The sequence below is a fragment of the Rhincodon typus genome, chromosome 25, assembly GCF_021869965.1.
Source record: "Rhincodon typus isolate 14 chromosome 25, sRhiTyp1.1, whole genome shotgun sequence".
In the NCBI taxonomy this organism is placed as follows: Eukaryota; Metazoa; Chordata; class Chondrichthyes; order Orectolobiformes; family Rhincodontidae; genus Rhincodon; species Rhincodon typus.
The window spans coordinates 7121152-7136374 of record NC_063356.1 but is presented as its reverse complement, the minus strand read 5'-3'; the positions used below and the strand labels follow the sequence as shown (position 1 = coordinate 7136374).

Sequence of the window (15223 nt, the reverse complement as noted above, 5' to 3'; positions counted from 1 at the left end):
TGATGAAAGGCTTTGTTTAGCCCACACTAGAAATGGATCAAGTTTGCCGCTTTTGAAATTCACCAGCATCAGCAGTTCCTACTATCTCTCCACAGCATTTGATGCATCTTTTTTCTGACATCTGCAAACTTGATCCATTTCTAGTGTGGGCTAAACAAAGCCTTTCATCATCGATGTCAAACATCCACAGTGGCAGGTCGTGCTAGCATAAAAATGGAAACTGACCTCATATTTAAATATAATGTCATTAAAAGGGCAAATTAGATTCATAGCATAGGAAAAGACTTCAGTCCAAATGGTCTAGCTTCCATGTTCTATTCAGATCTTCAACCTATTTTGGCATTTACATAGTATTTAAATATTGATTGAACAATTCAGTCTGTAAAGGAGAACTCTGAACAGCATCATCTGATTTTTGAGTGGTGGTAGAAACCAACAGAAATAGCAAACAAGCCTCCAGTTTAACGCACCACCAATAAGCCAATTTCGTGCAGCTGAAGCATTGAACATTAGACGCAACAACTCATTAACTGTCTTCTCATTCCATACCAGTTCTTCAGAGCTTTGCTGCTGTGGGACACATAACAGAAGGTAGAGTGGGAGAAACTAAAGCAAGAATTGATGATAGTCTCTTGATGGCTGGCATTCCCCTAAAGTCATGTAATGGAAGATAGTGCAAGTAGGCAGTTTTTCTATTAACCCGTGCATAAGAGCAGTATCTTGAAAATTAAAGGCATGAATACAATTTTTTTTTAAACCACGAGAATCATGGGAACAGACAGATACAAATGGTGGCCATTTCACGCATACAGTCTACATCCGCTCTGTTTTAACTCAGCCATTCACCTTTTCTGATCTTGAAATCATCTTTTTTCAGGTGTTTATCCAACTCGCTTTTCATCCAGCCTCCACCATGCTTGCAAGGAGTGCATTCCAGATTCTCACCAATCAAGTAAAAAAGTTCTAAGTCATTGTTGATTTCATAGATTCATGCAGCGCAGAAGACACCCTTTGGCCCATCAAGTCTGCATTGACCTAACTACCACTAAAAGTGGGCTAATCTCAATTTTCTGCACTTGTATCCTATTCCTGAATGTTATGATGTTTGAAGCACCTGTCCATATTTTTTAAAAAAAAAGGTTGTATGGTTTCCAGCCTCTACTACAGTGCATTCTAAATTCCCACCAGCCACTGAGCGAAAAGGTTCTCTCCCCAAATCCCCTCTGAATCTCCTGCTCTTTACCCTAAAACTATTCCCTTGTGATTGACCCCTCAACCAAGGATAATTGCTGCACTCTATCCACCCTGTCCATACCCTTCAATCTTATACACCTCAAATCATGTTCCCCCTCAGTCTTCTCTGCTGTAAAGAAAACAATCCAAGCCCACCTAGTCTCTTCTTAAAGCTCAATTTCTCCATCCCAGGCAAAATCCTGGTGAACCGCCTCGGTATCCTCTCTAGTGCTATCACAGCCTTCCTGTACTAAGGCAACCAGAACTGCACACAGTACTCCAGCTGTGGCCTGACCAACACTGTCCAACTCCAACAGTACCTCCTCGCTCTTGTACTCCATGCCACAACTGATGAAAGCATGTCTTCCACATGTCTTCCTAAATTATCCTATTCATGTGCTCCGCTGACTTCAGAGATCTTTGAATAATTACCCCAAGATCCCTCTAAGCTACAGAGTGTCCTGCTATGAAATACTCCCTCACCTTGTTTCTTCTTCCAAAGTGCATCACCTTGCACTTATCAGGGTTAAATACTATCTGCTGCTAGTCTCTCCATCTGACCAACCCATCTACATCTTCCTGCACACCTACAACCATCTTCTTTGCTATTAACCACACTACCAATCTTGGTGTCATCTGCAAATTTGCTTAACATTCCCCCCCACATTTTCATCTGTTATTGTGTATATGACTAAGAATAAAAAGGTCCTACTATTGATCATTGCGGTACACTGCTGGACTCCAGCCTCCAGTCACTTGACAGCCTTCTAACGCTTCCCTTTGTGTTCTGTTACTAAGCCAGTTTCTGATCCATCTCACCAAGTTGCCCTCAATTCCATGTGCTTTCACCTTCTTAATCAGTTTCCCATGTGGAACTTAGTCACAAGCTTTGCTAAAATCCATCTAAACTACATTAACTGAACTTTCCTCATGCATACGCTTGATAACATGTGCAAAAAATTTCTAACAAATTTGTAAGGCATGACATCCCTCCGACAAAGCCATGCTGACTATCCCTGACTAACGCATGCTCTTCCAAGTGGGTATTAATTTGTTCCTTCAGAATTTTCTCCAACAGTTTCCCATCACCAGTCTGTAATTCCTGGCTCATCTCCACCACCCTTCTTGAAAAGTGAAACCACATGAGTCATCTTCCAGCTCTTCTCCTGTGGCCAGAGGATTTAAAAATTAGTGTCAGAGTTCTTGCAATTTCCTGCCTCACCTCCCACAGCAGCCCAGAAAGCAATTCACCCTGGCCAGGAGATTTGTCTGTTTTTAAGCCTGACAGAGCCTCAAATACATCCCAATTTCTTGTGGCAAACTGTGCCTGTTCCTCACAGTCTCTTTTCCTGAATTCTGTCGCTACATTCCCCATTTCCAGAGTGATGACCAAAGGTAAATATTCATTTAACGCTCTTCCAATATCCTGTGGCTTCACACACATTGCCTCCTTGGTCCCTAATGGGCCATACTCTTTCCTTGGTTAACCTCTTCCCTTTAAACTATTTATAAAATATGTTAGGATTCTCCCCAATACTGTTCGCAAGTCCTTTTTCATGCACCCTTTTTGCTCTAATTGCTTTCTTACGATCCTTACATTCTTCTCGGGCTGCAGCTGATTTGCTCCCTTTGGACTTGCTAAAAGCCCTTTTCTTCCTCATCCATTCCTCAATTGTCCGTGACATCGAGGGTTCTCTGAACTTATTACACCTATATTTCCCTCCAAAGGACACACGTTGGACCAGCACTCTCCCCGGCTCTTTTGTGATTTTGATTTTCATTTATACCAAATTTGTCCTATGGTTTTTTTGATCTTATCCCAGCACAAGAAGTTTTTGCTTTCTGCATGTCATGATTTTGACAAACTAAACCTTGGACAAGGAGACAACTGCTTCCTCCCAGATGTTTTGTCTGTCACATCATTTTACACTTGCCTCATCAACTTGACATTTCTCCTGGCTCACTTTCTCACTGGCTTCGGAAGACCAGCCAGAAAGACAAGAACATTCAGTGTGGAGAAGAGTGGCACTCTCCCTGTTGTGGGAGAACACCAGGTACTGCACAGTATTTTACATTGCATCTGACGATGTGACAGGTGCAGAGATGCTCAACGTTTCAGTAGGTGACTAAACTTCATTGCAACAAAGTCATTGGTGGTCAATGAAGCCAGCAATAAAGAGAAACATGTTAAAAACAAATCTGATTCAACACTTGGTAACAACCCTATGAAACTTGCACTAACTGACAAACATCTCTTCCAGCAAAGAACTTCATGTTTTTTTTTAAACAGTGGGGTGGGGAATAATCAGTTGGTGTCTGTATATTGACTGCACCAATATGCCTATCATTTAAAGTACACTTTTTAAATTCTGACCATGGTTACTGTTTTTGTTAAAGGAAATAGATATCAATACAGCAGTTTGGTTTTATTTTTGCACGAGACGCTTAAATTTCCAGTGACTACTTGAAAATGAGATATTCAGAATGGGCTTAGATAGGTTTCACTGAGTCCAGGTGTCAGGAATGAAAGCAACTTGAAAATTCAAGTCTTGCTTGCTCAAGTCACTTAGCCTTTTCTAAGGGAATTTCACACATCAAGGCGGCAGAACTACCATGAACAATTAAGAATTGCAAACATTCAAGCTGTGCTACAATTGTCAGAGACCACTGTTTACTCTCTATCAACCAGTTGCTTCAAAACTACTGTCTTTTTCCTTAAAATTTTGCAGGGTGCAAAGTTTCATTGGTACCTTTCACCTACCAGGTTTGCAGAGATTAATAATTTCATATCACTACACATTTGTCACATTGTATTTTTTTTTTTCAGAAGAACTGATGATTTAAACCTTGATCATTTCTAACATCCTCGAAGAGATCACCCTTGTGCCCACTACACTCATTGTAATAGATCTAGGAGTGAAGTTTGCTCATGGGTTACATACATTACCTAGCGAAGTCCAGACACCAATGCCCTGTCTGTGCCAAGTCAGCTGACCTTAGCCAAGGGACAACAGTCTGTCCACTATGGAGTGAACCTACAAAGCGTGTGCTAATCGGTAAAATTATACCAAAAAACCTGTTTGCAAAATGTCCTACAAAATGAACAGCATGTTGAAGCTCTGAAGATGTTCGATGGTTTACAAGTTCAGCCTGACAGCCTGCATGTAGCGAGTGTGGCAGTGGGTGAAAGAATTGGAACAACGTGACTCAAACAAAAATGTTATTTGTCATTGTGGTTGTAAAACTGTACCATGTATTGAACACATGAACCAGTAACACATGACTGGCACAACTACATCAAGAATGACATAATGCTGCTCACAGCTACCAAAGCAGCACTTCAAGGGAAGCAGAAAAGTCAGAACAAGAAAGGTGACTGGAGGTGATCAGAGAGGAAAAGATAACTTTTATGTTGTTACACTTGGTAATATACCCACTATACATCTCCAGTTAATTTCTTCAGACCTAGGTTATTTCCAGTTACGTAGATAACCTTTTTCTTTTAAAAACTGAGAATGATTAATTCAGTTATCTGGAGTTTATGGCAAATCTTAGGCTGAACTATAAATACAAAATCACAAAAAACTCTTACAGTGCATGTGGCGGCCATTTGGCTCATTGTGCCTTCAAAAGGAGTTTATTACAGTGCCAAACTTGTTTTTTTTTTGCTTAGCTCAGCTAAATAATTGCCCTATGTCTTCTTGAAAGCCTCAAGAGCACCTGCCTCCAACACACTTCCAGGCAGTATTACCATACCCTAATTGCTTGGTGAGTAAGTTTTCTTTTTAATCATGAATCCTTCTTTTGCACATCGCTTCAAATCTATACCATCTTGTTTTATTCCTTCCACAAGTGACAACAGTTTCATCCCATCTACTCTTTTGAATCCCCTTGATTTTGAAAACCTCTCAGATCTCGAAAAACAGTCCCAACTTCTTCAATCTAACCTGCTAACAGAAGATCATCATTCTTGGAATCATTCTTCCAAACATCTCCTGCACTTTATCCAATATATTCACATCCTTTCTATAACACGGCACCCAGAACTGTACATAATATTACAGCTGAGGTTAAACAAGTACACAAGATCAACATCATTGCCCTTATACTTTCTATCCATATTAACAGAGCCAAGGATACTGTCCATTTTATTTATTGTTCTCTATACTGGAATGATTTGTGCACATGCACATCCAGGTCCCTCTCCTCCTGCACCCATTTTTTGTATTCTACTTCATTGCTCTTCCTACCTTACACCTGTGTTTGTGTCTGCATTGACATATAAAATTATGAGGGGCTGAGACATGGTTGACAGGAATGAACTTTCCCCCTTGGTCGAGGGATCAATGACCGAGGGCAGAGATTTAAAAGGTCGAGGCAGAAGGTTTAGTGGAGATGTGAGCAAAAACTCTTTCACCTAGGAGGTTGGTAGAAATCTCAAACACACTGCCTGTAAAGATGGTAGAGGCAGAGACACAAAATACCAGTAAAATGTTAAGATGTACGCTTACAATGCCTCGGTACACAAGGTTATGAGCCAAGAATTGGAAAATGAAATTAAAATATTTAAGTGGTTACTTTTGATCAGCACAGCCTTGATGGGCCAATAGGGCTTTTTGACGTGTTGTAGACCTCTATGGCTCAAGACTGTGTGAACCTCAACTGCCACCTAATCCATCAACTTATCTATGCTCAGAGTTTCACTCTGTCCTCCTCACAGTTTACACTTTTAAGTGTTGTTTCAGTTTGTAGATGACACATGGTCCCTGCACACCAATACCTTGATTAATATACATCAGGAAAAAGCCAGAGTCCCATACCAATCTTTGGGGACCTGCAAAACAACTCCCTTTTGTCCGAAAAATCCATCGATCATTACTGTTTCCTATCACTCAGCCAATTTTGTACCTACATTACTACTGATCCGTTAATTCCATGACCTCGCACTGTCTTCAAGTCTGTTGTATCAAACATTCAATAAGTGCACATACACCCCATAGATAGCTTTAACCTCATCACAGCTCTGTCACCTCTTGAAAAATACCTGAAGTTAGTTAAACATAATTTCTCCTTTACAAAAAGTTGCTGCAGTACCCTAACTTCCAAAAATGGGTTCAATTCCAAAACAATTAAAGGATTGGATAACGGTTCAACTGATCCTAGTCCTTCAGGTACCCCAATTTCCTCTAACAGCACTGCGGGCATACATGCACCACATAACTATTCATGAAGGTGGCTCACCATCATCTTCAAAGGGAATTAGGGATGGGGAAATAAATGCTGTCCTAGCAAGGGATGAACACATGCCATAGGCAAAATAAGAGACGTTTTGGAAATAGTTTATCATGCCACATCTGTTCACCCAAAACATTTTCCTGTTATTAATCAGCATGTGTGAATTTATTGGAATTTAAAAGACAGCAGGGCAAATAAAAGAACAAGATACTTGCTTCGCAGGTCATGAGCTAAATTGTTGGCTGAAACGTTTGTGAAAGCAGATTCAATAACTTTTAAATGGAGAACTGGATAAATTTTCAGGGTGAAATGCAGAGTCAGAGGCTCCAGGGAAATTATAAAAATGAAACTGCAAACATGAATTTTATTAGCTTACTTCACAAGGTTTACACAAATGACCTGATCAGTGCTTTCAAAATTCACTGAGTGACAAGGTTTTTAGTATGAAATGTTTTAAATCAGCTTAGATTGCGCTGAGAGAAAAGCTTCTGTTAATTAAGAGTCCTTGAAGTATGATACAACTTTCAAATGGAGCTGATGCACAGAACAATGAGTGAACACAGACCAGAAAGAAAATTTTGAAGTCATAAAATGACAATTCAAAACTCATGTACTTGCTCCATTAATGCTGAATGTTCACTATATTTTTAATTAGACTAACTGTACACTAAAAATAAAAGACGCACAAGTTCCTTACAATTGCAGCGACTAAATCCTGGAACTCTAATCCTGACAGCATTGTTGGCATACCTACACCCCATGGACTGATGCAGTTCAAGAACCACCACGTTCTCCAGGACAATTAATATGGCATTGCCTTGCAATGACAGACTTGGATGGACTTTAAGAATTCATCCACAGTCCGTATTTACAGTGGAGAAAGACATGGAAGCTGGGGAACTTGGGGAAATAAATATTGATGTCTTGAAAAAAGTCCATATCACCTACGAGGTGGTGCTGGAAGTCTTAAAATGCATAAAAGGTAAATAAATCTCAGGAATCTGATCAAATGCATCTGAGCGAAACAAGAGATGAAATTGTTGGGCCCCTAGCAGAAATGAGTTTGCATCATCTGCAGCCATGAGCACAAATATCCCAATTTTTAAATGATGAAAGGGCCCAGCACATCACTGCAAAAACTAAGGCTGAAGCTTTCGCAGCAATCTTCAGCAGGAAACGCAGATCCATCTTGGCCTCCTGCAGTGGTCCCCAGCGTTACAGATACCAGTCTTCCGCCAATTTGATTCACTCCACATGATAAGAAGAAACTGCTGGAGACATTGGATACTGCATAGGCTACGGGTCCTGAAAACATTCTGGCAATTGTACTGAAGGCTTGTGCTCCAGAACTTGTCGTTCCCCTAACCAAGCTCTTCTAGTACAGTTACAACACTGACATCTACTTGACAATATGGAAAATTTCCCAGCTATGTCCTGTATATAAAAAGCAGGACCAATCCAACCTCACCAGTTACCACCCCAGAATCTTATACGTTTAAATAAGACCACCTCACATTATTTTCAACCACAGTGAGCATAGGCCCATCTGCTCAACTTTGCTTGCAGAGGACAAAGGTGATTCACTTTGTTGGGACTAACATAGGAAACAATTCAAAATCAAAGGGTTCAATTCTAAAAGGGATGCAGGAGCAGAGAGTTCTGGATGCTGGTTTGCACAATCATTGAAGGGAGCAGGAAAAGGTCAAGAGCACAGTGAGTGAAGCATATGGAATCCTAGGCTTTGTCAATGCTGTATAGAGTACAAAAACAAGGAAGGCATGTTAAAATTGTATAAATATTAGTTTAACCTCAGCTGGAGTACTGCATCCAGTCCTAGACACCATATTTTAGCAAAGATCTGAAGAAATTAAAGAGGGTAAGAGAAAGATCCACAAGAATGGTTTCAGGGATGAGGTTATTCACTGTTAGCAAAGGTGGAGATAGTTTCTCTGGTAGAAGGAAAAGTTAAAAGGAGATCTGATACGTATTTGAAATTATGACTTGTCTGGATGGAGTAGGGACGGGCAAAATCTGTGGCAATTCATAGACCGATCAAGAACCAGAAGGAACAGACTGAAGGTAGTTGTCAAAAGCAGCCATAAAAACGTCCATGCAGCAAAGAGCAGTTTGAATCCAAAACACACTGCCGAGAACATGGTGGAGGCAATGAACTGAGGTTTTCAAAAAGAGAATTGAAGCATTTTGTAAGAAAGAAAGACTTGGAGCGGTACAGGAAAATAATAAACAGGAGCGTTAATTAACTGTGCGTCAGGGAGCTGGAATTTGATGTGACACGTTCAATGGCTACCTGCACTATATGCCATCTATAAATAGAGCTTTAAAAACCTTGTAATTTAAAAACTGCAACATGCTCATGGCTCAATCACCCAAGTCTCTGCATTACATTCTACCTCTGACCGAACCCAAACGACTCATTACACAAAAGGTCAAAGAAGCCATTCAATTGCATAAAAGCTGCTACAAAAATGATAATCCACATAGACTGCAGCAGTTCACCACTATGTTTAAGGTTAGTTTGCAATGGCCATTAAATGTCAATCTTGTTAGTGACAGCAACATCCCATGAACGGATTTTTTTTTTTTTTTTTTTAAAAAACTGTACCGTCTGCAAATAAAACCTTGTCTGAGTCATACTAATCTTCCATTTGATGAGCTTTGGAAACAGACATTTCAGCTACACAGCTGTATGATAATTCCAATATTATTTCAAAAAAATTCAAATCTTTCCAGTCAATTTAATCAAGAATATCAAAACTGGCAATTCACTCTTCATGTCCAATTGAATTGTTACCAATTTAAAGTTCAGTTTCAGATAATTTCTAAGAGAACATAAAGTTCAGTTAACTTAATCTCACCAACCCCTCAACACATTTCTGTTGATCCCCAAAACTTGAACTTCATTTCTCCTTCTGACAAAGGACCACAAACCTGAAACATGGTCTCTGCTTCAAATGGATGCTGCCACACCTGTTCAGTGTTTCCAGCATAATTTGTTTTTAATGCACCCGCAGTTCTCTTGTGCATTCCCAACATTTTAACAGCATACATGTTACAAATGCTCAAGTAGTTTGTTTCATTAACCTGGCTTCCCCTGCAATGCTTTGAGAGTTAATCCTGAATTCTTGCAGTGGGACCTATTACTTCTCAGTCATCTTGTCATGGTACACGTTTTGCCTCTCTATGCTGCACTCTCATAGAAAACAAACATGCGCACAGAAGTTATTTCATCCACAAAGGCAAGATATGTTTTTATGTTTCTATCCATTTAGAAGGAAGTGTTTTATCAAAAAGAATATTCGGGGGAAAAAAGGCCACAGTTCTCAAATGTGAATATACTCTTCCTTTCCACGTGCTCCACACCATTTTAAATCAGTCACCAATGAAAGGTGTTCAAGTTATGCATGCCCCCTCTACAACCCAAAATATTTATGAACCAAATCATTGCAGAGTTAATCTAACATAGACTTCATGTGAGTAAAAGGACCGCTGGTTGACACCCATTTCCTTCGAGTTACAAAATGAGAACTTTTTAAGATTAAAGTGCAACCGAGACAATGATAGATCCTGGAATAGTTGAACTGGGTACAGAAAGAGAATGGTGCTGTGCTATTCAAGTCAGATCTTTTCAATCAGCCACATCTACGTCTATGCAGGAATGGGGGTAACATAAGCATAAAAAATGAACAACCCTTCACACCTATTCTATCACTTAACAGAACACATTTGATGTCAAGTCCCCTTTTCCATTCAATCCCCATAATTGCTTGAATTTTCCTAGTGTTCAAAGATCTATTAGCTTTGAAGATGTTAATGAAGAAACATCCATAAGTTTCATTGGTAAAGAATTCCAAAATTCACAATCTAAGAGAAGAACTTGATTCTCAAATGACTCTTGATGAATCTTGTCAAAGACTAATCCTCAAAACCCTTAACGGAAGACAGAAAAAACAAACAACATACACTCTGCGAAACCTCCCAAACTTTCTATGCTCAATTAGACCACCACTCATTCTTCTGAACATCACGCGGTTCAATTCCCAAACCCAGATCATCAGTATAAAAAACACATTGCAGATGTTGGAAAGCTGGGATAAAATGCTCAAAATACACAGCAGCTCAAGCAGCCATTCACCTCTCTACATGTGCTAACACTGCAGGCTGGTGACCTATCATCAGAGCTAAAAATGAACAAGACAAGACAAAAGAAATAAAAATCCCACAATACATTTCAACAATTGCATTACCTGCAACAACGGATGATGCAATGTTACTTCCAGATGTGCTGCACGATGTGCAGGATCTTGACTATCATCTTGGATTTCCAGGTCCTCCTCAGGAATCGTATCCCATTTGCCCTGGTGTGCTGCCAGGTGATGAACCAACACATACTGACCTGGCAAAGCCAGGCTAATACTGGTCCTCTTTCCGTGGGTGAACTTCAAACGTCTCCTTTTACACTTCTTCTCATTGCTGCTCCTGATGACTGGCAAAAGTTTTTCACCCAACAGACTGTTTAGTACATGACACTTGGCCCCACAGTTCTGACCCAGGATCATAATACAGGGAAAAGAGCCCACTGTTGCCTGCAGGTACTCTTCTTCATGTCGTGGGAATGATATGCAGCTCAAAGAACCTACAGAACAAGGGAGAAATTGGCAATGTTACTAACAACATCCTGTATATTACATAGCAATTGGAAGTGAACCGGACCTGTCATATAAATATAGTGTGGTTACAACAATTGCCAAAGACTGAATATTTTCCAAATCATTCACTTTATGATTCCCAAAAGTCACACTCCACAAGGCTCAAGTCAGAAACGTGATCAAATACTCTCCATTTAACTAGATGAGTGCAGAATCAACAAGACTGAAGAAGCTAGACAATATCAGAATCCCTTGAGTCAGGAAAGAGGCCATTCTGTCCATTGAGTTTGCACCTACCCGTATAGCATCTTGTCCTATCCCACACTTCTGCATTGACCATGATTAATCCACCAAACCTGCATATCTTTGGACTGTGGAAGGAAACCTGAGCACCCAGAGGAAACCTATACAGACACAGGAACAACGTGCAAACTCCACACAGATAGTCACCCGAGAGTGCAATTGAACCCAGGTCCCTGGTGCCTTTAGGCAGCAGTGCTAACTACTGAGTCTCTGGGCCACCCAACCCAGCAGAACAAAGCAGCCCATTCATCACAACCATCATCTACAACATGGATTTGATTTACTTATTATTGTCACATGTGCCAAGATACAGTGAAAAAAGAAGTGTTGCTATGTGTGCTGACCAGACAAATCGTATCTGACAAAAGTATATCAGGATAATAGAACAGATGTACTGCAGAATCTCTGCAAGGTAACTTCAACATTTTCCAAGCCTCCAATCTTGACCAGTTTGAAGAACAAGGGTAGCAAACACATGGGAACAAGAGCAGTTAATTCCCAAACTCAAACCACCCTTAAAATCAGAACTATTACAGTCATTGTTTCACAGTCACTGGGGCAAAATCCTGAACCTCTCTCCTCAATGAAAAAAAGACCACAGTATATCAACTGCACATGAAAGCCTTCAAAAAGGCAATTCACCACCAGTTTCAAGGGTAATTAGGATCAGGAATGTGGCTTAATAAGTGACAGCCATATCACATGACTGAACAAAATCAACTGGCAAATTTCCCAGGGTGCTGTTCATAACTTATTTAAAACAAATCTCACATGAATAGTGTTGAAAAGACGAATTGAAAGAACTGCAAATGCTGGAAATCTGAAGAAAAAATGCTGGAAAATCTCAGCAGGTTTGGCAGCATCTGTAGAAAGAAATCAGAGTTAACGTTTCTGGTCCAGTCACCCTACTTCAGAACTGATGGTAGCTAGAAAAATGATGGTTTTAATGCAGAGGATAGGGCGCCACATAGGCAATTCCTCTGATGCTTTGTCAGTTTCAGAATTTCCAGTTCATGGGTTCCAGACGCCTCTTTACCATGGATGTACAATCTCTTAAGATCACCCCGATGGGGGATGGACGTGTAAAGCTTCTCCACTTTCTTTTGGAGGAAGGGCCTGAACTGTCCCCATCAAGAACACTTCAGTCTGCCTGGCTGAACTTAACCTCACCCTGAACAACTTCTCTTTTAACTCTTCTCACTTTCTGAAGGTCAAAGGGGATGACTTAAGTACCCACATTGGCCCTAGTTATACCCATCTCTTTGTAGGGTACAGAGAACCTTCCTTGTTCCAGTCCTACTTTGGCCCCCACCTACAACTCTCGAGTATATTGATGACATCATCAGTGCTGCTTCCTTCTCTAGTCCAGAATTGGTAAAAAGTTTACGCGTTTCACTTACAATTTCCGCCCCGATCTGAACTTCACTTGGTCCATCTGACTCTTCCCTTCCTTGACATGTTTCCATTGGAGGACAGCCTGGCCACAAATATCTATTACAAACCTACTAACTTCCACAGTTACCTTGACTACACAGCCTCACACCCTGCTTCCTCGAAGACATCCATGCCATGCTCCCACTCCATCCCCATCGCACTTGCCCTGATAATGTCAACTTCAAGCAGGCCTCCGAAACGTTCACCTTCTTCCTCAATTGAGGACTCCCCAGCGCCATAGTTCACAGGGCCCTCAACCACAACCATCTCCCGCACTTCGGTGCTCCCCCTTCTCTTCCCCTTGACAATATCAATAAGGGTTCCCCTTGTCCTCAACTACAATCCCACCAGCATCCACATCCAGAGGATCATTAGCAACCATTTGCACCACCTCCAGCGGCTACCAACAACCATATACACATTCCCTGCCCCTCAGCCTTCCACAGGGACTGTTACCTCCTGGAGGCCATAATCCACTCCTCCTTCACTTCCAACACATCCCTGTGGCACCTTCCTCTAAAATGACAGAAGGTATAATAGCTCACCATTTATTTCCTCCCTCCTCACTAGCTCAGGCCCCAAACACATCTTTCAGATGAAGGAGGACTCTACCTACACTTCATACAATCTAGTCTACTGTATTGGCTGCTCCCAATGTCGTCTCCTCTACACTGGGGAAATGAAGTTCAGGCTGGGTGACAACTTCTCAAAACGCCTACATTTTATCCACAGAAATCACTGAAGTTCTATTTGCATGCCACTTCAACACACCATGATCCCTGGCCAACATCTCTCTTTCAAGTCTGCTGCAGTGCTCCACTGTAGTTTAAAACAAGCTCGAAGAACAGCACCTTATTTTCTACTTGGGAAACCTGCAGCCTTCTGGACTCTATCAACAATTTTAGGACTTTATCACATTTCCCCATGCTTTTCTCCACATCCACACACCAGTCCTTGTCTTCACATGGGTTGCTAACACACAACTCATTGTCAGCTACTAATAGACCCCAACAGCAGCTATCCATTCTCCTATGTTGGTCTTTATCCACTCCTTTGTCTGTCCAACTCTCTCTCTGGGCTCCATCTCCAGATATCGGTTACTCTGCCCCCATCCTCTTCCTAGCCATCAGTTCTGAAGGAAGGATCAGTGGACCTCAAACATTAACTCCGATTTCTTTCAGCAGATGCTGCCAGACCCGAGGTTTTCAAGCAATTTCTGTTAATGCTGAAAAGGCCTAGTTATTCCAATCACCTAGTTGCTCTGATAAGAGGTAGAGGTGGGTATATCCTCCATACAACTGGGCAGCCACTTCAGGGAGCAATTACTAATCTAATTGCAATCACCTAGGTCCAGACTGAATAAAAACAGGAGGTTCCTTCCCAATAACAACACTATAGCAAGAAGTTTTCAATCATGTCAGACAATGCACACTTTGAAAATGACAAGACAATTAGACAACAAAATACCGAGCATTGCTATGATAGATTAAACGGATCAGTTGACGGCAAAGATATTATGATTCTCCTGTTGAGTTGTTGGAGAGTTTATGAATTGAAAACATCAACTTGTGTGTCACAGAAATTTCTATCATATAGGAGTCATGCTGCATCTCATATCTACATGAATATAAAAAAAAAGTGTTACTAATTCATTTCATTAAACCGACTTTCAAATGACAGATAGGAAGGAAACTGAAAGTTGACAAAGATATTTTCCTTCATTTGCCCTGACCAGAGGCACTTATACATCAGAAGTGTCAGTATAGAGCACGTGGTCCACGTGACCACCTGAACACTAGCTTAGAAATAAATTCAGATAAATGGAATTATGTGCGGTCTGGCTTTCTGCATCATTAAGTTACGACCTTACACAATTCTGAAGAGTGACTAAGTTGCAGTAGAAAATTTACAATTGCATTTGGAGCGATGACCAGAACCAGAATCACAGTGCTTGTTCACTCCATGAAATGTGTGTCAGCTTTTTCAAACAACAGTTCAGTTATTGTCACTGTCCTGCTCTTGATGCCTATCCCTATAAAAAGTTCTCCCTCCTTCCAATTATTTACCACCACCCTTTTTGGAATTATGATTCAATTTGTAGCCATCACCCAACAGGCTGGGCAATAGCTTGTATAGCTTATACTTCATAAACTTGTTCGAACATATTCATTTTATTGAAACTCAGAATGGGAGATTAATATTCATCAGGGCCTGTTAGTTAAAAGTTTGCAATTTTTAATACACACACAGCAACTGAGGGAGCCCCATTAACAGCAATGGCACTAACTGTAAGCATCAAACTCAAAACTAATTTAACAAAGAACAAATTAGGTTGGTTCTGGTGGACAACA

General features: G+C 40.7%; 1 protein-coding gene across 1 annotated transcript in view; it reads right to left on the bottom strand.

Moving 5' to 3' along the window:
* Nucleotides 1-13139, bottom strand: part of dstyk (dual serine/threonine and tyrosine protein kinase) — an 86201-nt gene extending 73062 nt beyond the window's left edge. Inside the window, exons 1-2 of the mRNA XM_048611805.1 lie at nt 12980-13139; nt 10734-11122 (exon numbers count right to left, since the gene is read on the bottom strand). Of these exons, the coding sequence (XP_048467762.1) occupies nt 10734-11122; nt 12980-13139 (549 nt within the window). The remainder of the gene's footprint in view (nt 1-10733; nt 11123-12979) is intronic.
* Nucleotides 13140-15223: the final 2084 nt, after the last annotated feature.